The sequence below is a fragment of the Sceloporus undulatus genome, chromosome 8, assembly GCF_019175285.1.
Source record: "Sceloporus undulatus isolate JIND9_A2432 ecotype Alabama chromosome 8, SceUnd_v1.1, whole genome shotgun sequence".
In the NCBI taxonomy this organism is placed as follows: Eukaryota; Metazoa; Chordata; class Lepidosauria; order Squamata; family Phrynosomatidae; genus Sceloporus; species Sceloporus undulatus.
Window position 1 is genome coordinate 27196884 of NC_056529.1, and position 20716 is coordinate 27217599.

The following is a 20716-nucleotide window of genomic DNA, read 5'->3' on the forward strand; positions in this document are numbered from 1 at the left end:
AAGATGTATCTGCACTTGCTTAGTGCTTTAACTTGAGAGCTTCTTAGCCTGTGATCCCCAGAGTTTGGATGAACTCCAGAGTGTTCTATGTAATGGGTGCAAACTGTGACTCCCCTCCCCATTTCTTTCTGTTGCTGTGAAAATTGTCTTCATGGTTTATTTTTCTACCAAACTGTTCAAACATGGTGGGGTTGGACAGTAGAGTACTTGTGCTAACTGATAACGGATTGTAGTCTTGTGCCATGCCAAATTCTGAGCTGTAGCAGATCAATGTTGTGACCATGTGTACATTAATTCAGCCAGTGTGTTCTTATCCCTCCATTCCTCCCCACTATGTTGTGTTGTTGGTGCAACTGTAACTGCAAAGCCAGGCCTGAAAAATATTTATGGTAGGCTTACTTTCTTGTTTGTAGGTGCTGACACTTCATCCACTGCTGTGGCTCCGGTTATTATAATTCCTCCACGTAATACAAGTGTGGCAGCTGGAAGTAATGAAGCCATCCTGGAATGTGTGGCCAATGGCAGGTAAGGCAATGTCAAAACACAGTCGTTCTACTTAATTCAAAATGATGATACACAACCGAATGCGCAGGTCGCTTTTTTTTAATCCATATGTGAGAAATATGGATGTAGTTAGGTAAATTTTGCTACTAGCTGCCAGTGAAAGAAGCATGATTTTCTTAATAATTAGCGCTGTTGCCAAACTGAGTTATAATGAAAATAAGACCTGTCATGCGGCTGAATTTTTGTTCGCTTGTTTGGTTTTTTCTTCGTGGATACTATGATACAGGTTCCTTCTTGGTTTGGGAAAGTAGGTTCAAAAAAAATAATTGTCAGTATGATTTATACAGAACGGTGGAAAAATCAGAAACCCAAAGCTGTCTCGGGCATGGTTTGTGACCATAATGATAATAGTATAATAATAACAATGACATGTTTTCTTATGCCACTTTAGTTTACATTTATGTCTTCTTGACCCCTGTGTAAACATTGGGAAGCTCTTGGGGTACCGCAGCAATGTTAAATGACTATTGGGAACCGAAATGCTTTCCTTAATGCTCATTTGAGGTTTTGGTTATCAGTATAGTGTCAGGGAGCATTGTGGGAGAAAGCAAAGGATCTGAAACCTTCCTGGAGCCAATTGATTGTTTCTTCCCTGTGAAAGCAGAGACATAGTTAGTGCAGTCTCTCAGATTGAGTTATGGTGAAACTACCTCCCCTACAGCTTTCCTTCAAGTTGTGTTTATTTTTAGTATCCTTTGCTTAGGCAGACCCAATAATTAGCATTTATCAGTTCCATCGCTATTACAATTAGCGATGCTTTTTCAGCGCCACCGTAGTCGTCCTTTTCCCATTCCTCTGATGCATCTCTCCGCATAAAGACTTTGGAGTTGTGTCAGGATTTATTTCTAAGTGTCCAGTGCTCAGTGCGCCTGCAGTCCTGGAAGAGTTAGGTGAGTCATATGTTCGGTCTGTGTTATTACTGCAGATAACATAATTCACGGGAATAATTGGCATGACTTTTACCCTCGCAGGCCCACTGAGAAATTAAGCGTAGCCTGGAAGAGGAACGGAGTCAAAATAACCAGTGGAGTTAGCAGTTTCGGGAGACGTCTTGCGATTGCCAACCCAACCTCGGCTGACATTGGAATGTACGTCTGTGAGGCACTCTTGAGAGACAGCCCTGTTGAGCCAGAGAGAGCAAAAGCTTTTCTGTCTATCCTGGGTAATTCCGCTTTTTCCTAACATGAGCCTTGAATCAAAGTACAATCGGAAATAGAAGTGGTTATTTTCATATTTCACTGACCTTACAGTTGAACTTCTCTGCTGCGAATGGAACAAAGGAGGTGAAGTAGGGTTATCTTCTAAATTAATTCCGCTGTTCTTCTTTATGAATATAAATTCATCAAGGATATTCTTCCCACTCACATTGATGTTGCACAGATTTTGAAACTGTGATCGTCAAACTGGAAGACACATACTTGGTAAAATGCTAATCAGTCATGGTTTCTAGCTATATCGATCCGATACTCACCGCCACCTTATTCACAGGGAAGATTTTTGAAAAGTGTTTGCACATTTCCTGCTATGTGTGACAGTTTCTAAAGAGGTAACCTTTTAGTCATGATTTGCAAGCATGCACATGCAAGCACATTGGTGGCAAACATTGTAAACAGTGAGGTCAAAGGGAAAATAACTCATTGAAATCCATGAAAGCTCTTGCTAAAATAAATCATTTGGTCTCACAGGTCTCATTGGACACTTGTATTTTTATGCAGGAACTATAGACACTGATATTTTACCCTCTTCCAGGATTTGGCAACAACAGTCTGGATTAAATGTCTTTCATCCCAATTTTTCAGCTGCTTTAAAAATGTCCTTGTTTCCCTCTTCTCCTTCAATTTTCCCCCTTGGTCCTCAGCTTACTTCAGTTGCTGCAAACTGCCTTCAAAGTACAAAAGTAATTTGCATTCTGTTAATTCAAGAGGAAGAGAGGACAGAACTCTGTCCATCCCTGTACACTCAGGCAAAAACAGGCTCTATCCTCCATCTAATGAATGCCCTGAACTTGTCAACCAGCTAGTTTTAAGTTGGACCTGCTATTTCTGTTTCTGTTTGTGTACAATGCAGAAGTCCCACAATGAAACCATAATGAGTCAGAGCTGAAAGGAGATGCTGCTCTCTTGCCTTGTGCCTTGACAGTTCGCCTCCATAGTCTCCCCTGTAGAGTAACACACCAACCTTCTATTCAGACTGTCTTTTTAAACATTTGTTGTTGTAAACTCCTGGCCGTGATTTCTGTTTCTTCTTCATAAGTCACTGTGCCTCAAATGGACAGTTTCAAAGCCTGCAGAGAGCCATGAACAAAACCTCTAGAGCTGAGACTTTTAATGCTAGCCCAGCCTCCCCCTCCACTCCATTGCAACTGCTTAGAAACTGCCAGCGATAGGAACTAACTAATTAAAATCAGTGAAGTTATCAATTAAGTTTCTAACATAAGGAGACAGCTTAATTGGATTGGCTTTAGCTGGACTTTCTGCATAAAATTACTAATTAATGAAACGAGAGATTGCCCTCAAAGTCAACATTTCCCCCCCATTTCCTACCTGGTTCTGTAATCAATGCAAATGGCTGTAGGAATCTGGGTTTATTTTTGTTCCTTATCCTAGTATGGCCATTGAGTTAATTCCAAGGATGATATGTTTTAAACCAAATGTAGCAGGGACAGTTTGTCAGGGGCTGGATTACTTTGCATCCATATGGACCTGTGTTTTCCATTGGACATTGCATAGAGGCACCTCATTTAAGATATTCCTGTATCGCCTCCTAGCCCTTCAGGGCTCCCAAAGTTATGAACAAATAAAAGCAAATAAAACATTACAAAGATACTTTTAAAAAAATTAAAAACACATTTAAATACTTTCTAAAAGCTTTTAAAGGCGGTCTAAGAACAGTCCTAAAATAAACAGAGCAATTTCTCACATTGAGGGCCATTTCAGAGTTCTCATATCTGACCTAGCAGACCAGCCACATGCTCATAGTCCTCCATGCGTATCCTTCATTACACCTCAACAGACATGTTCAGGCATATGTTTCCTTGTGTCATGCAGTTGCTGCAAACTGCCTTCAAAGTACAAAAGTAATTTGCATTCTGTTCTGGCTTGACATGGAATCCAACTCTGCTAAGCTAGCTGCTAGAGACCAAGACAAAGAAGACATTGCTGGCCTGTAACTGTGGTCCTTTGACTTTCACCTCTGAACCTTCTTCCCTGTTGCCCTATTTGCACTTGCAATGCTGGGACTGCAGACCTAAACTGAAGAGAAGATGATAGGACATGCTTAAGCATGCATGATGGAAGATGTGGATGAGGCTCTTCCAAAAGGTCCATAGGTCCTTCTGATCATCGTTGTGTCCAGGATCAGAAACCACCTTTATGAGTGTACAGAAGAACCACAGTTATTCGTGCGCAACCTGTTATTTCACCACCTGCTTTTATGATTTTATGATCTTCTGTCTCTTTCCAAACCGTCTAGAATTAGTTTCAATCCTTAGGAAAGAAAAAAAAGAAGTGGGAGAGAGGAGTGAATCATAGACAGTTCCCAAGTTGCACAAGACATCTCTGCATCCTCTGACCAAACCCACTACTGTATATGCCACAACCACAACCTATTTTACTATTGCCACTTCTTAACAGTATTCTTTTAAAGTTGAGAGTTGGCATTTCTATCACACTCTGAAAATGGAGAATATATTCTCTGGTATATTCAGAGGTCTGGAAACATTTCATGCAAGTCAAGATGTAATTCTTCTTCATTCCTCTACAAAGTTGTGTTACATCTTTCATCGTTGTCTTTTTTTATTATTTAAAAATATACATGGAAAAGTTGAGCTTTAATCTTCTTTGGTTTCTCTCTCTCTGCCTCTCGTTTTGCTTTGTTTTATTTCTTCAAATTATTATCTCTCAGCTCCTTTTCCTTTAAAAGAGCAAGAGCCTATTTCAATTATTTATGATTTTGATTTAAGCCTTTCTTTAGCCCTGCAATTTTATTGTGACTAATTTAATTTTGCTGCTGGGCTGTCAGATCTTGCCTTCTGCCGTATTTCAAGCCACAGTTTCGAATGGCGCAGCCGGTACTTAAGTATAACTCAGATAAAAACAAGCAAACAAACGTTGGAAAGGGACCTTTAAAGTCACATTGCAACTTTGACTGGTAGCCTGGATGCACTTCCTTGTGACATTTTATTTTTCAATGTTGTATCTATTAGATCAATTTTATCTGGGGCTGCTGATGAACACAGTTTGCAGTATGGACAGGCGGATGAAAGGGATCGGTTGCAAATTGGTTCTCTGTTACTTTTTATTGCACTTTTGATGCAACAAGCCACTCTCGTTTGGAGTACAGTATTTACTTTGAAAGTCAGCTTGGCCCGCTACATTTTAGAATTTAGGTCACACAAGTATTTGTAGGGCACACAAGTAGATAGCACCCCATTGAGATCGTAACAACTTGGTATGAGGTCCAACTCTTGAACCCACTTAGTACAAAATATCATGTTAGAGGATCACTCCAAGGCTGATATAAACATTTATTTAAAACAAGAATGGGCGCCCACAGACCTCACCAAACTGGGTATAAGGAACGATATGGACCCTTTCCCCACATGCTTAAAATCTGAGTAATTATCAGTAATGTAAATCTAGTGATTCCCAAATGTGCATTAAATGTCGGCACTTCTATTTTAGGGTTTAAGTGGGTTAAACAGTAATAAGGGCATAGGAATCTGATGTAATTCATCCAGGAATCTGCAAGCTGTGATTATAATGTGTGTTGAAAAGGCCAGTTGGTAAGAATTACAGTTTAAAACAGACTTGAATAATAAATATGGATGAGTGTGATATTACAGAGGAAAGACAATGTAGACTTTGGGAAAGGAAATAATAGTTCTGAGAATATATTGGAAAGACGGACGTAGATAGAACCAGTGACATAGCATTTTATTGATTATACCTTTGGTCACCAAATTTGCTAAATTGTGATTGTTAGGAACATCTTATAAAAGGAAAAGACTAAAAGAGCATATATGAAGATTCAGCCATGGTTATGTTTTGATATTTATAGGGATGGCCAGTTGACATTCTGTTGGTTGTAATACAGTTGATAAACTATATTACAACCATCGTTTTTTGTGGGTTTTTCAGGCTATGTGGCCATGTTCTAGAAGAGTTTATTCCTATATTACAGTTAGGGGGTCCTGTTACATAGTAAAGAGAGATATGATAAGAGGGACTTGATACCCAGAATAGATTTAAAATTGCTGCAACTCAACATTTACCAAATAAAATATAGGATGGAGAGTCCCATATGTGCCAGAGCAGTCTCTCATAACCAACATGATGAAGAACACCCACATGCCATCCTTGGCATCATTGAGACACTCATTATCCAGATCTGTCACGCAAACGCCAACCTTTAGTAGGAAAAAACCCAGTTATGGTCTTTATGCTGTGAATGTCATTGACAGAAGTGGCCTTAAATGTCACCCTCAAACTCCAATAGCAAACAAGGGATCTGCATCCTCCACAAACACTAAAGCCATTGAGTAATAAGCTCTCATAAAATGCTTCTAGTCTGAATGTTTAGTGAGTTGCATCAGTGATACATCAAGAAATAAAATGGCTCCTATCATGTTACTAACCTATAGCTGCATTATACTCTTCCAACAAGTGCGGGGAAGCTTCCCTTGATGTCTTCATATAGTCCCAGCAAAGATAAACGGAGGTGGTTCCAAACTCTGGTTTTTATTAGCTGCAGTTGTTATAAATTTTTAAAGGGTAGCATGCTCTTGCGCTAACACAGCAGCCGTTTGGGGCGAAGATTTGTAGCAGATTAGATAAGAACATATTTGTTGTGTTAGTGGCCATCTGAAGATTAAGTATCGCCATTGTCCTCATTTGAAAACAGGGCTTTTTATATATAGAAAAAGTTCTTTGAGGTCCCTTAATATTACGGTTATTTTTATAGTGGCATTTCAGTGGAAGTTATGAAATCCTGCCACTGCATAAAATGAACAATTGTGCTTTAAAACAGACACTGGAGCTGAAAATAAAACTTGGACAAAAGGGAATAAAGGGGGAGAAATACCAAGATACAAAAACACCCAACTGCTCTGGTGGGACAAAGCAGCCGTCGGAAGCCCTATGCTTCATTGCCAATGACAATTTGGTTAAGAACAAGGACAAGATGGAGCGGAAACAAATGGCATAGTTAAAAACATTCCTTTAGTGTCTTGAAAAATAGAGAAGAAATACATTTCACTCTTCCTAAGGGACTTAATTCCTTCCTTTACATGTCACAATAGTTTATCAAACATTTTCCAGTAACGTAGCAACTTGGTTGAATTGTCGTCCCAAAACTAAGCATAAAAAGCAATGATACCCAAGGAGAGAAAAAAGTGAAATTACAATAGCGGTACAAGAAGGAAACAAGAGAAAGAGGTGGAGGGAAAATAGAAGAAATGAACTGGGCCACTGTTACTCAAAGTAGTCCCAGGGCTAAGGCCAGTCCATAGACTGTCAGCTACACGGAAAGTTTCCAAGAGGGAAAAACACAGTTATACCAGTTGTCTCTGGCATGTTGGGAAAAATAAATGCCAGTTCCCCACATCAGACGACCTGAGGATCTCACTGATCTAGACACTGTGTATTGAAGTTGTTACTTTCCTTGATCTGCTGTAATTCTGCTGCAAGTTAGAATTATTAGTACTATTATTTCTATTACTACTACTATTAATACTACTACTATTAATAGTCTTTCCATCACTCTGTTCACTTATGTTTAGCTAGTGGTCTGCTAAGGTCCGAAGATTATTTTCGCATATATTGATGTCAAGTCAGGTCTCACCTCTCCTATATTTGCACATGTCCTTTTTTTCCAGCCTAGATGTTGAACCATACATTTACTCCTCAAATCCCCTTCTCTCTTCCCTCCTTTGTTTTGGCTCAGCTTTTCAACCAGCTGTGGCGATCAGTGAATAAAGATTGTGTTCAACTGAGTTCTTCCTGGTTCTGTCCCAAAGACTTTCATCCATTATTTAACACTAACTCATTTAGAAGCAGCTATAACTTGCAAAATAAACTTAGAGTTTCAACTTACTTAGCTATACAGTCCTAAGCAAGTTGCCTAGTCTCAGTCAGGGATCAAATACCCTTGTATGCACATCCGATATTGATAACACTGATAGTTTGTGGGGCTGTCATTGTGTTACAGTATTAAGGTGTCTTGGATCCAACTATATATACCTTGCTCCATGGTAAAGAATCATAGAAAAAATATGTGTTCATGTTTGTGCAATGTATGCGGTTGTGTGTGAGAGATGCTTTAAACATTCTTCCTTAAATGGAGGGTGCTTAAGGTAGAAACACAGCAAGGGACAGTGCTGTGTGTCTTTTTGATCTGACGCTTTTGTGGGAATCTGTGTTAGATCCAAACAGGAGAGCGGACAGCATTTACTTATTTCATTTTGTTGAATAGGAGGCGGTTAAGAAAACTCTAGAGGACTTGTGTATCAAAGGATAGTAGAGAAGGCCAGCTCTTCCCGGATAAACAGATGAGCTGAAATTTTTATCACAGAGGATGATGACACTTGCAGTTTGGGAGACGGAAAAAAGACTTTCAGTTCATTTCTAGAAAGGTGTTTTTGTTTTCAATGTGGGCAGTATTGAATTGCAGCCATTCCCTTGTTGCAAAATATTTGCCAACAAAACTTGGGGAGGAAAAATCTGTGAATCTTTCTTCCCTTGTCAATGTGGATTCGAAAGATATAGAAGGGAATACTATTTTGCCAAAAGCCTAAATCCCCAATTTTTAAGGAACCCCCCCCTTTTTTTTTTTGGAGACCTTTTTGAGTTTTGGTGTTAACGCCTTTTGAGCTTATAGTTTGGCCGTCTTTTCTCTCTCAGCAGTATCTTCTGTCGCTTGATTATGAAAGACTGTTGGAATGCCACCTGGAAGTTTGGGAATGATAGATCCTGATCAAAAGGCTGAAATTTTAATACTATTGCTTGCCATATAATCCTAAATGGAATGTTGTATACAGCATTTCTGCAGCTTCCTGCAAGTTTCAATAGAGACAGTGTTCCACAAAAACACCAGAGCTGTTATTCTGATTTATGGTGAATCTCTCCTAGGGTTTTCTTGGCAAGATTTACCCAGAGGAGGTTCACCATTGCCTTCCTCTTAAACAGAGAGTATGGCATGCCTGAGATATCCTAGTGGGTTTATATGGCTGAATGTAGATTGAATCCTGCTCTTCTGGAGTACTAGCCCAAGACTCAAATTGCTACACAATGCTGGCTTTTAGTAGTGCCTTCAAATTGTCTCTTATCTTATGGCAGCCTAGGTTTTTCTCCATAGTCCAACACTCCACTCCATCCATCACAACATGCTGACTCTCATAGTAATGCAATACACAATAATTTAAGTGCAACAGAAAGCGCACTTCCTCGATATTACGCTTCACCGAAGTTACCAAGACTTTCTTCTGAGTAAGCTAAGCGTTGTTGCTTAACTGTTAGTAACTGGATCAATGTAGCCTCTGATCACTGCTATGCCGCCTCTTGTGGGATTATGTTAGATATGCTCTCAAAGAACCTGCAAGAGAAACAAAGGAAAAAAGATAGCAAGAACATGTCAATAACCAATTCTGTTCAATGCCCCTAACAATATATCCAACACAATCCTGCAACCACTTAATAAATAAACATAATTTTTTCCAGTTAGAAACATTGATAAACCTAATATGAACAATAACAACCTAATGTCAGCAGTACTAATTATACAATAAAAGCAGTTGCAAAGTGTGACTTACAGCCAGGCAAACTCTGAAAGGAAAATAATAGAACAGAGAGGGCAAAGAAATCTCAGTTTCCATGATAGAAAGACACAATGGAAAGGTTTTAAATACTACATAGAGACACGTTGGCAAACAGCTCAGTATCAGCTCTCACATAGAGTGGCACTACTCCAAGAGGTTTGGATCAGGTCGGTGTGTATCACATCTCATCAAGATTGAAGTCTTCAAGCGTCCTCAAGCATATGCAATGCATATTGAGGAGCAGCAGCTGTGTTTGGGCATGGAATCAGTCAGAAACTTTAAGGAATGGATCTAGGCTAAGTGATGCTAAGAAATGCATGGCAACCAAAGATATGGGGGTAGCTATGGGTTTCAGTTGGTTTACTTTAAGCATGGCTAAGTCTGGATCCAACCCAGGGTTGGTCTTGGATTGTGAATTTTAACTTTGTATGTTTAAAATTTTATATTTGTAATTTTTATATTTTTACGATTTTAATTGTACAGTTTTAATTGTTGTGCTTTATATATGTTAGCCGCCTTGGGTCCCACTTTGAGAGAAAGGCGGGATAAAAATAATTAATCAACCAATCAATCAATCAATTAATTAATACCCTGTGTGACCAACAACCTATTGCTTAGATATGGCCAGCAGGTCCCCTATAGATAACATGTAACCCCAAAAGAAAGGGTTGATCCCTAGCAACACATCTTTTTTTAAAAAGCCCTTCTAATTTCCTTAACTGCAGTAATTAAATGGAAAGCATTTGGCCTATTCCCATAAAACAGCACCTATCATAGCTTTTGGACCATTTGTCTGTCGCCATATGTTATTCTACAACTCTGTCAAGCGGCCGATATGCCAGAATTACAGCCTTCTCCACTAATCTGAACACTTGGATTCATTTATTGTGTGATTTCAGCCTGTCATCATTTCATGCCCTTTTTGAATGCGCAGGCTGTTCAGAGCGAATTAGAATGGCCTTTTGGAACTGCGTTTGGTCCAGTTGAAATATTGTCAGGGACAATTTCGGTGTGAAATAGATGCCTCGAGAGGGAGATAATGGGCTATAGCAGTACCTTACTCCATCTTGGGTCACCCATTTGGACTTGGGCCTTGGCAATTAATAGCAGCTAATCACCATTAGGCAACAGCTGTTAGTTATGGCAAAGGCACAAGGATCTCAGCCCTTGAAGATATCAAAATGTAGTTGGAAACAATGCAGATTTTCCCAGCTGGGAACCAGAAGAAAGGCCTTGCTTTATTTGGTGAAAGAGACTTGAACAGTTGTATCCTACATTTGTACCTCTCTTGACCCCTTTCTTTTGTGCATTTCAGAAATATTTGCATAAGCATCTAATGTAACTCTACCTTACACTTTAAGGTCCAATCCTCCTCATCTGAGAGTAACTCATCTAAGTCCTTTTCTCTTATCTGTAGTCTTTGTATTTGTGCCACTGTTACATCACTACCTCTTTGTTTTTCTTCTGCTTCGTGCAGTCTTGAGACAGATTTTCCCGTAATAGCCCAGCAGCCTCTCACAAAGTTGTGCTGGTGAACAACACATACTGTATATACTCACGTATAAGTCTAGAAATGTAGGTTAAAAAATTGGCCCAAAACCCTGAGTCAACTTATCCATGGGTCAATGTAAGTACTGTATCTTAACTCTTATTTAAAAGAAGGAACCATGCCCTAGTAAAAAGGAAAAGCATACTCTCTCCTGGAAGCACTGATCCCCTCTACTCTCTCGTTCATCCAGTCTTGACAGTTAGCAAAAATAATTATATCTGCTAGAGTTGTGTAAATTCTTTGACATTGTTTTGCTTTGCTTCATCCTTTAGATCCTTTGCTATTTGCCCCTGTTTTACCCTCAACTCATCCATGGGTCATAGCAAAATCCATAATTTTGGCCCCCAAACTTGCCCTTGAATTATACATGAGTTTGACCTATAGTTGATTATGTATAGTATATGGCAAATATTGGTGTTAGATGGAAGAGGAGGTAGTAGATTGGGCCTTTACTTCAGTGTTGTGTGACTGTTAACTCCCAGCCTCTCTGCTATGTTGACTATGGCCTCACTGTTTTCCTAGATGAGGACCAACAAGGAATAAGTCCTCTCTACCCACTTTCAAGCAATGTCTAGCTTTTTCAGTTTCACCTCATAATATATACACCCACATTATATGTATTAATAATTGCCATCTACAAGGGAACACTGGAGTTCAATAAGGCCTTTAAACCGATATCATTAAAAAGCTATAAATTGTGCAAACATCTAAGTCTATTGTTTTCACTCGGTAGCTTTAATTTTCTAAGGAATGTGGCTTCCTAAAGCTTCTGTTACAGAACTATGTAAATGGAGATTGCAGGGTTCCCCCCCCCCCCAAAAAAAAGTTGCATAACAAAATCCATGGTCAGAAGACTCATTAGAACAGACTAAAGATCTCCCAAAAACATCTACTTATGTATTACCATTAAACTTTGATATATCCCTCTGTTATCCTTGCCCAAACCGGGGTCGGTTTGTTTGGTAGCATCTTCACCAATCATCTAGTTATTGTTTTATTTACTTATCCCACCTTTCCTCAAACTTCAGGACTCAAAGAAATCTTTAATGGTTCAGAGATCTAATTCTGATGAGTGCGTTGAATATTGAAAGCTTGGACCCTATTCCAACACTATAAATTGGTTCAGTAATTGGCATTCTGTTGCTTACTTTGACTCTCCTACATTCAAACAGAGCATGATGAAATCTGTTTACGGCTACCTTGTTATGACGCTTATAAAACCCTCTATGATATATGCTCCGATACAGATTTATTCTCATGCCGCGGTGCTTTATACCCAAAGCTACATGGGACGGTGTTTAGAAACAGCGGCGGTCTCTTCGATAAAATGCGTTGCTGTAAATAAAAACTTTTATGGACCTCCCGGGATGGGCTTTCTAAGCTGAAAATTAAAATATTCCCTGCTTTCACGCCTCCGAAATGAAAAGTGGCCTCTGCTCTGATGTTAATTTGCTGTGTAAAACTCTAAATATAAATTGGCAGTTCCTCTGTACTCTTTGAAATTTAGATTTATCATCATATATAATTGTTGAGGTTGTTTTATGAGGCTATCAGTTAAAGAAAACTGTAAACCCAAAATAGAAGTCAAACCGGAGCATTTTTAACACTGCAGTAAATGCCTTCTTCCCAGTCTGAGAGATCGGTTCGGCATGACTTTGGATCCCTCTGCAGAAATGAATAGGATGCCCTTGGGCATAAGAGATAGAAAGGAGATTTTAACATATTTGCAATCTGGTCAAAAATCTGTTATTTTGAGCATTGAGAAACCCAAATGAGAAGAATCTTGGACTAAGGAGAATCTTTCCAGTTTGGGACTGGTTGCTTTGCATAGAAAACAACAATTTTTGCGTAGAAAAGGCTGCTTCCTGCATAGAAAATGCCACAATTTGTGGTTTATTCTGACAAAAATTCACATGTACTTGATTTTCAGAAAAATAAACATTTTCTATGCAGGAAACATCATTTCCTCCGCAGCAAATAGTATTTTTGAATGGAAGCATTATTTTCTGTGCTGAAAATGATGTTTTCGACCAGATGAAAATTTTGCGCAGAATGAGTCCTGAATTGCAAATAGACAATGAAAACACTCTAGTTTTCAAAGACTTTCTTACAGGGGAATAACATTGTTTAAAGTACTTGTTGCTATCTTTGAGAACAATCTTAGTGAAGAATTACATATCTATAATAAGTAAGTAAGCAATTGGATTAGGACCACTGCTTTGGATATATTCTCTGACCCTGTTCTGGTTTCTCTCTCTTAAGAGCCGCCGTATTTTACCACTGAACCAGAAAGCCGAATTGTGGCCGAAGTGGAGAAGACTGTGCATATCCAGTGCCAAGCGATGGGTAAGTGAAGTGTGAACCACTGCTTGCAGTTTTGACCATTTACCGTCTTTATTAAAGTTGCTGCCAGCTACATGTCGGAACAGTGGTTTGCTTCTTTGTTTATTGCTTTATAAAATACAAATCTCTAGGTAACACACTCAGTACAACGCAAAATTAAAACAATTTTTTAAAAAGATCCAACCGTTCCCAGCCCAAAAAGATGAATCATGCCTGTCTGCTGGGCAGGCTGCCTCCTCTTCTGTTGTCGTTGTTTGTGCTCCTTGCCTGAAAGGATGCGCTCGACAAATGTGGTGGGCTAAAAAGGATTAGTGTCTTGATCCGAGTGAATTAATGGAAGTAAAACAGCGGCTCTGGGACCCATAATTTGGACTGTTGGAGAAACAATCAATAATTGCAATAGTTAAAGCTCCTTGTTTCTTTCAAAATGGAGCACTTTTGTAGTGGGAGGACAGTGTCAGCTAGAAGAACATTTAAGTGTAGTTACACTTCGGTAGTAGCAAGCTTCCATCTGCATTTTAAATGGAAGGTGTTTGGAGACCATCAACGTTTTTATAATTTTGCTTACAATGGAATGCTTTTTTAGGAATAATTCTATGTTAATTAAAAAAAACAGTGAATGTAATCTCCTTATTAGGGCTGCTAAGTTGATAAACCAAAAGAGAATTGACTCTGTCTCCAAATAGCCATCTAACCATGACAAGTTTCGGGTCCGCTTCCCGTATTTTCATTTTGTTTGCTTGTTTATTGAAACCACTTTTCTTCCACGGTTCCAAAGCCGTTTACAGCTGAGTATACAACTAAAGTGCTCTAACAGGAATATATAAATGTTTAGTTTAAGTACGTATTGGTAAATTTATCTGAGAGCTTTGTCACTACTCCCTGTTGAATTCACTCTCTAGGGAAACTCAGCTGTGTCTCATGGGATGTTTGAGATGGCGCTTCAGCAATCTAAGTCAACCCTTTGCAGGATTTAGCACTCCACAACTGCAGCCTTAGTCTGGGCCCACAACTCTGTGTGCAACTTTAGCAATGGTCTTGTCACCTTTTGGATAGGTGTGTGTGTGTGTGTGTGTGTTTGGTTTTAGTGTTTTCTTGGTGCGCTATCTGTGTGAATTGGCTGTTGGCAAAAACAAGCACAAGTGAATAAACTATGAAAATACCCAAACATAATGAACAAGGATGCTGTCTATTTTTTGGAGTGTTGCCCTAATTCCTGAATGCCTCTTGGGGCCAGTGTGGCTTACTGCTTTTTAACTCACTCATGCATCTTAAAACATGTTCACTTCCTTAAGTGTTTACAATTCTCTGAGCTTTAGTAGTGGTTTTGTGGCTATGTGTTGTTGTCTAAACAAGCACACTGCCCCAATTCCTGTGGCTTGTACAGTATTAAGAAAGACAGAGGTCCATAGCTTGAAGCTCTGCAAAGTGGTTCAAAGAAGGCCACCTCTGAAGTAGAGTCAGACTGAATGTGAAGTCGAAGGTTTTCATGGCTGGCATCCATAGTTTTTTGTGGGTTTTTCGGGCTATGTGGCCATGTTCTAGAAAAACATGGTCCAAGATGAATTCATGCCCAGGTTCCATTTGCAGCAGAGGGAGGGCTCTAATGTCTAAATAGCTCTACCTTAACAGTGACTCTGAAGGTCGATCTAGAACAATTTTTATCCATGGGCAATGGTCATGAGACCATAATCTGAGAAATGTGAATTTATTAACCTAGCCCATTATACAGATATTCAGGAGAAGAGGACACACAGCAAACACAAGTCCAAGTGAGAAGTAGAATTCAGCTTGGTTGGCGATAAGGATCACGGGGAACGGGGGCAGCTTTGGCACCTTAAAATGGGGCACTGGATTCTACCCACCATTTTGTTGTTGGAACTTTCTTGGATCTTTAGCGTAACATGAAAATCGTGGTTTATGCGCTTCTAACCTGGTCCACTCCTGTCCAGATTTAGTGCTCCACTTCTAGTTCTCTTGGTGCTGAAGTTAGTAGGTATACAATCGGCACTAACTTTGTTACTGTTTGTTGTAAGCCATGCTTGGTGGAGCCCGGTGTCTCAGAAAGGACATAAAATGAAATGGGAGAGTGCCAACCCAGGTACTTGAATAATAGCCCTGGGAGCATAACAGAGCTCCTCAATGCCCTGACCATAAACAGGCAGGAAGTCTCAATTTGTCACAACTCCTATGGGCTTATTTGGCACAAAACCCATTTATTCCATCTTTGCGCACTGTGCGGGTGAGGGACAAAGATTAAATTTTCTTGATGCTACTAGATGAACTATAAATAAAATTACCACCGGTAAAGGACAGCCTTTTAACTTCACTGTAAATGGAATTTTCTCAGGAGCAAAGTTCTCTCTTCTGTTCATCCGCAGAGATTCCTGTTGCAAAGGTTTAAAATGCAATGTGTTTTTGCTAGATTTTTTTTTTTTAAAGAAGGAATCTTGGGTTTAAAGATTATTTAGATTGTATGCGGTCAGCAAACTGGAAGAAAGAACGGAGAATATTTAAATTAATTGGTAACTCAGTAACTAACCAAGAAAGTTGGAACAGTTGTTAAAGTAAAAGAACAAAAGTATTAGTGCATAAAAAGCAACACAATGCTGCCTCTAGTTGAGCCCATTTTGGACTCACAAACATGCCACATTAGAAAAACCTTTGAAAAGCCCCTTTCCTCTAGCCCTGATGGTGTGACGGATCATGCGTAGTATTCAGACTCTTTTAAGGCCTCTTGAAATAGATGTAAAACCTTGCCTGTAGGTACTCCATTGACTGCTATGCCACTTGAGTAGTGTAGGTACAGAATAGCATTTCAGGCCTGGCACGGCTTGCTTGAGGAAGATTGTGTATTAGTAGTTCTTTCTTCTTCTTCTTCTGAATTCATCTAAGAACTCAGGATTTGTGCATGCTGGTGCTTTCAAATGCATTCATTTCAAAAGACTGAAGTGTGGGAGATTGAAAGAAATAATATGTTTTGTTGTTTCAATACTCAGACAGCATTCTCTCATATGGAGAGAAAGGTCTACATATAGCAGCTTTCTGCAGGATTGGAAATGTGTATTTTTTAGGGTTCCCCCTTCCTTGGAGCACCTCCATACTCAGCAGATACTCTCCTTCCAGATTTTGTTGCTTTCCCCATCAGAAAGGGGACATGACGCTAGCACATTTCTCTCTTCACATGTTGATCCAACATCTATGCAAATTGAACAAATAGGTCTTTAGAGTTGGAAGACATAGCTCTCCACTGATAACATGATTGAAAATGTTGTTAAGAGTGTTAAATGGTTAGGAGGAGATTGAGAGAATAATGCCAAGTGCTAGACTTCATGTTATTGTGTTTCCACAATTGCCATTATTTAAGCTTCAGAGCATTCCCAATGTCCTCTGTCTGGAGGACTATTCCGTTTTTGTCTCATCTGTTTCCTCATTACTCAGTGGCAATTTGTATTTGCCCAGGAGGGATTTCGTGACATTAATAACATTTGCATTGAGAAGTCTGACAATCAGACTGTACACAAATTCTATAGATGGCTCTTTGGTATGAAATTTAAATTGTGTTTATTTCACAGTGGTACGCTGCGTCTATTTTGTATCAGACAACACACACATCACACAAAAGACGACTCTCTTGGGCCATAAACAGCTTTATTATTCAAGCAAAATGGAAACTTCAAATGTGATTTCAGGAACTGATTATATCCTTGTAGAGAAATATAATTTCATGGCTGCTCCCAATATTCCCCCCCCCTTTAAAAAAAGTTTTCTCATTTGTTGTTGTGTTCTTGAGAAGAAGGATGTATCTTTCATTCAACGCAGAAAGATTTAGCAAATCTAGTCAAAAATCTACCCAACAGTGATACCTTCCAAAATGCACAATAGACATGTTGCAAAAAAAGGGGACGTGGAATTGTAATTCTTTGTATGTAATGCAGAGCTTGACTTGGGGCTTTCTACAGATTTTTCCCCCTCTTTGACAACATAATATATGCTTCATAGGAGTTATTTTCAGAACGGTTTATCTGTATAAAACCCTATAATGGGCAATGACAGCTTAGCATAAAGTACTGTGTTGTGCATATGCATACATTAAGAGTTTTCTCTGTGTGTCTGTTTTGGGCAGGTGTCCCCCGTCCTTCTTTGGCCTGGTATAAGGATGCTGTCCCTGTGCTCAAACTGCTGAATCCGCGTTACAAAGTCCTGCTCAATGGGAGTCTTCAGATCCAGGGATTGCAACCTGATGACTCTGGCATCTTCCAGTGTTTTGCAAGGAATGAGGCTGGAGAGATGCAGACCTATACCTTCTTGGATGTTACTAGTAAGTCTAGACCTGTATAGAAGGGCAGGAGAGATATGGAAGATTTCGCAGACCCAGCCTTCTCACTATTGATGGCCTAGTTTTTAAAAAAGACGTTCTTCGTGGTTTGGGATGGAATGGGGAGTGGGTGGGAATTATCTGAATGGTACGCCATCTTCCCTGTGATAGCCACTCTTTCCAAACCGATCCAAAAGATACAAGACGTTATACTTTTCAAAGGTCTTCTTTTGGCGGATAAAGTGAAAATTGCTTGCATGTTTCCACCTGCCATAGCTGCACCAATTGGAGAACGTTGCTTCACCTGCTAACATCCCTTTGCTTCACCTGCTGACAAACAAGGCAGTAGTTGCATATGAGACACAAACTAGTTTCTACTTATAAGTCCGTGTCCCTGTTTTTATGAGGCACAGGTTGTCACTTCAAGCACAGTCTCATTTAAGAGCGAACATAAACAGTAAATCCTCTGCAAACCTTCTGGCTAGGAAGCCTGTCACAGAGGATTCCTATAACTGGAAGCAAATGCTGAACTCAAGGAACTAATGGATTCATCCAGAAAAAACTGAGTGACGAGGGCTCTGTCCTTTTTGTTCTTAGTACCATAAACAGTAAGGGCATTTCACACATAACTTTTGTCTCATTCTTATCCTAAAAAAATTATAATGTACAGAACGGCGTCACAAATGTAAACATGTCAGGAAGTTGCCTGCATAATTGCTTTCTGTTTTATATTGGATGGAAAGTAACTATGAAGTGGCCTTTAGATATGATGAAAGTGTGGGCAACTCATACATTGGGGACTTGTTGCTGCCTGAACCGACCATCTGGTATAGAAGAGATTACTCTGATCAATATTAATGTGCCTGGTTTTTTAAAATACTGTGGACACAGTGCTTTAATTGCAGCTTCCAGAATATTATTCCGAATGAAATGAGAAAGGCCATACCCTTCCAGAGATTGCCAGCTATATCCCAAAGGAAGCGTACTTGCAACTCTTTCCTTGTCGCTGGGATGATTTTATTGGCTTCCAATACTGGGAACATTGTTAGAATTGCGGTATTGTTGAGGCGGGTGTGAATTGCAACCTTTCATAAATGGAGTTCAAATGTCGGCACCATAATCCTGAAATTACACCAGACAGAATTTATTTTGTATTTATGCTTTCTGTTTTAAATTGCCCAACAACAAACTCCGGCTTTGAAAAACAACAACAAAGTGGGCACCGTTTTAGGGAAGAATTTTGGAAAATATTCAAAATATAGCCCAAAATATGTTGTGGTTATTCCTTTCTACACAGGCAGTGTAGGCTTGGTCATAGGCACAATAGATGACTGTCTAGCTTATAATATCCTCCAACCGCTTCGGCTTTAGCAATGACAGTTATTGCTGGATTCCTGCATGATGGATGGGTGCCTGGCTATAGCATCTCCAGCGACTGGCACTGGATTATGTTGTTAGATCTTTCTTAGGCTTACCTCTGAACACATGTGGTGCTCTTATAATGTCTGATATCTTTTCTGGGCTGGAGATAATAAGACTGCCCCTGTTTGATCTTTGCAATGGAAGCCGAAAGAATGTGGCACATTAAAACAGAATGGCAAGAAAAGATTGGTAGAAACACAGGAACACTTTGGATGAGAATCAAATGGAAACTTCTTTTGGCTGACATTTAGCTTTCCAAACTAATGTCAGACTCATGTGGCTTTTCATCTTAAAGAAGCATGTTAGGGAGATAAAAGCAAATAGCTCTGTTTATTTCAGTTCATCTGCTTTTCCTCCAAAACCCTCTTTTTAAAAACCTTTGGCGTTCCCTTGTTGCTTGCACTTGTACAACTGCTGCCAGGGTTTTTATTTTATTCATTTAGCCGATAACCCAAGTTGAGAAAATCCCAGGAGATAAATAGGGAAAGGTTACTTTCTCATCTGAAAGGTTTTCTTGTTGTTATTGTCAGGTGCTTGTCCATTACCGGTGTTATAAAAATAGACAGAAAAATTCCATAGGGAATTTAGAGATCGCTCAAAGAGTTCTCCGAGAACTTTAGAAAATAAATAAATAAAATAAGCCACCTTTTTTTTTGTTCCAGATGTTGCTCCCACTTTTACGCAGCCTCCAGCCGATACCACTGTGACCGAAGGGATGACTGCAGTGTTAAGATGTGATGTTTCTGGAGCTCCAAAGCCTGCCATTGCTTGGAGACGGGGTAAAATCTCATTATTCTGTTGGGAAATCACTCAAATTACCTCTCTTCTTCAGGAGGAATTAGTCTAGGATTAGCTTCTTCATGCACTGCAAATCAGAGGAGTAAAGCTATTCTCACACACTTTGTTTCAGGGAACCAGATTTTGGCCAGTGGCTCTGTCCAGATCCCCAGGTTCCTCCTCCTTGAGTCTGGAGGGCTCCGGATAACGCCTGTCTTCATTCAAGATGCCGGAAACTATACTTGCTGTGCAGTCAACTCTGAAGGAATCCTAAATGCTTCTGCTGCTCTCACCGTGTGGAGTAAGGACCATGTTTCTTTCAAATGCTAGTATTAATGAAGGCCTAATCTGCTTCAATAGTGCTTCCTGGAAACCAGTTTTCAAAGTTTCCATTTATGGGTGGTAACTGAATAACTGAGAAGGGATGTTCTGTGTAGCATTTAGAGTCGATTCAAGTTGGCTCACCAGCTCTTTTGGACTACGGCTCATATAAATCCTTTACTTTTGTGCATGCTGCCTCTCCACAATATCTGGAGAGTCAGAGGTTCCTTACCTCTGATTTACAAACAGAGGTAGAAACCTTGTACTTCTCTCAACAGAAGTGATGAGGATTTTTTAAAAGATCTTATATCTTAATCCCTTTGTTGAATATTTCTGCTAAAAGGATTGCTGAATGACAGCGAAGAAGTCACTGCTTGGATCCATCTTATTTATTTCCTTAATTTATACTCCACCTTTCTCCCAGTATGAGGAATAACCAGAAGCCTATGGACTTTATCATACGGGAGGCAAGCATAATTAAATCAGCAATAAATCCCATCAATATTGTGCAACAACGGGTTGATTTTCACACGACGTCACCGTTATCACCTGTTTATCCTGTAAATAAAGCGGCAAAATGTGCCACTTTTTATTCCCATGAATAAAAAGG

The 20716-nt window shown here is 39.5% G+C and overlaps 1 protein-coding gene across 6 annotated transcripts in view; it reads left to right on the forward strand.

Annotated features, from left to right (window-relative positions):
• Positions 1 to 20716, forward strand: part of SDK1 (sidekick cell adhesion molecule 1) — a 455695-nt gene that overhangs the window by 245780 nt on the left and 189199 nt on the right. For 5 of the 6 annotated variants that reach the window (XM_042438052.1, XM_042438056.1, XM_042438054.1 and 2 more), the window contains 6 exons: positions 414 to 525; positions 1536 to 1726; positions 13188 to 13271; positions 17395 to 17589; positions 19671 to 19787; positions 19919 to 20086. In XM_042438052.1, coding sequence (XP_042293986.1) covers positions 414 to 525; positions 1536 to 1726; positions 13188 to 13271; positions 17395 to 17589; positions 19671 to 19787; positions 19919 to 20086 — 867 coding nt within the window. Of the gene's footprint in view, positions 1 to 413; positions 526 to 1535; positions 1727 to 10985; positions 11004 to 13187; positions 13272 to 17394; positions 17590 to 19670; positions 19788 to 19918; positions 20087 to 20716 lie in introns of those variants that run through there. The other variant, XM_042438058.1, reaches the window with a different exon arrangement.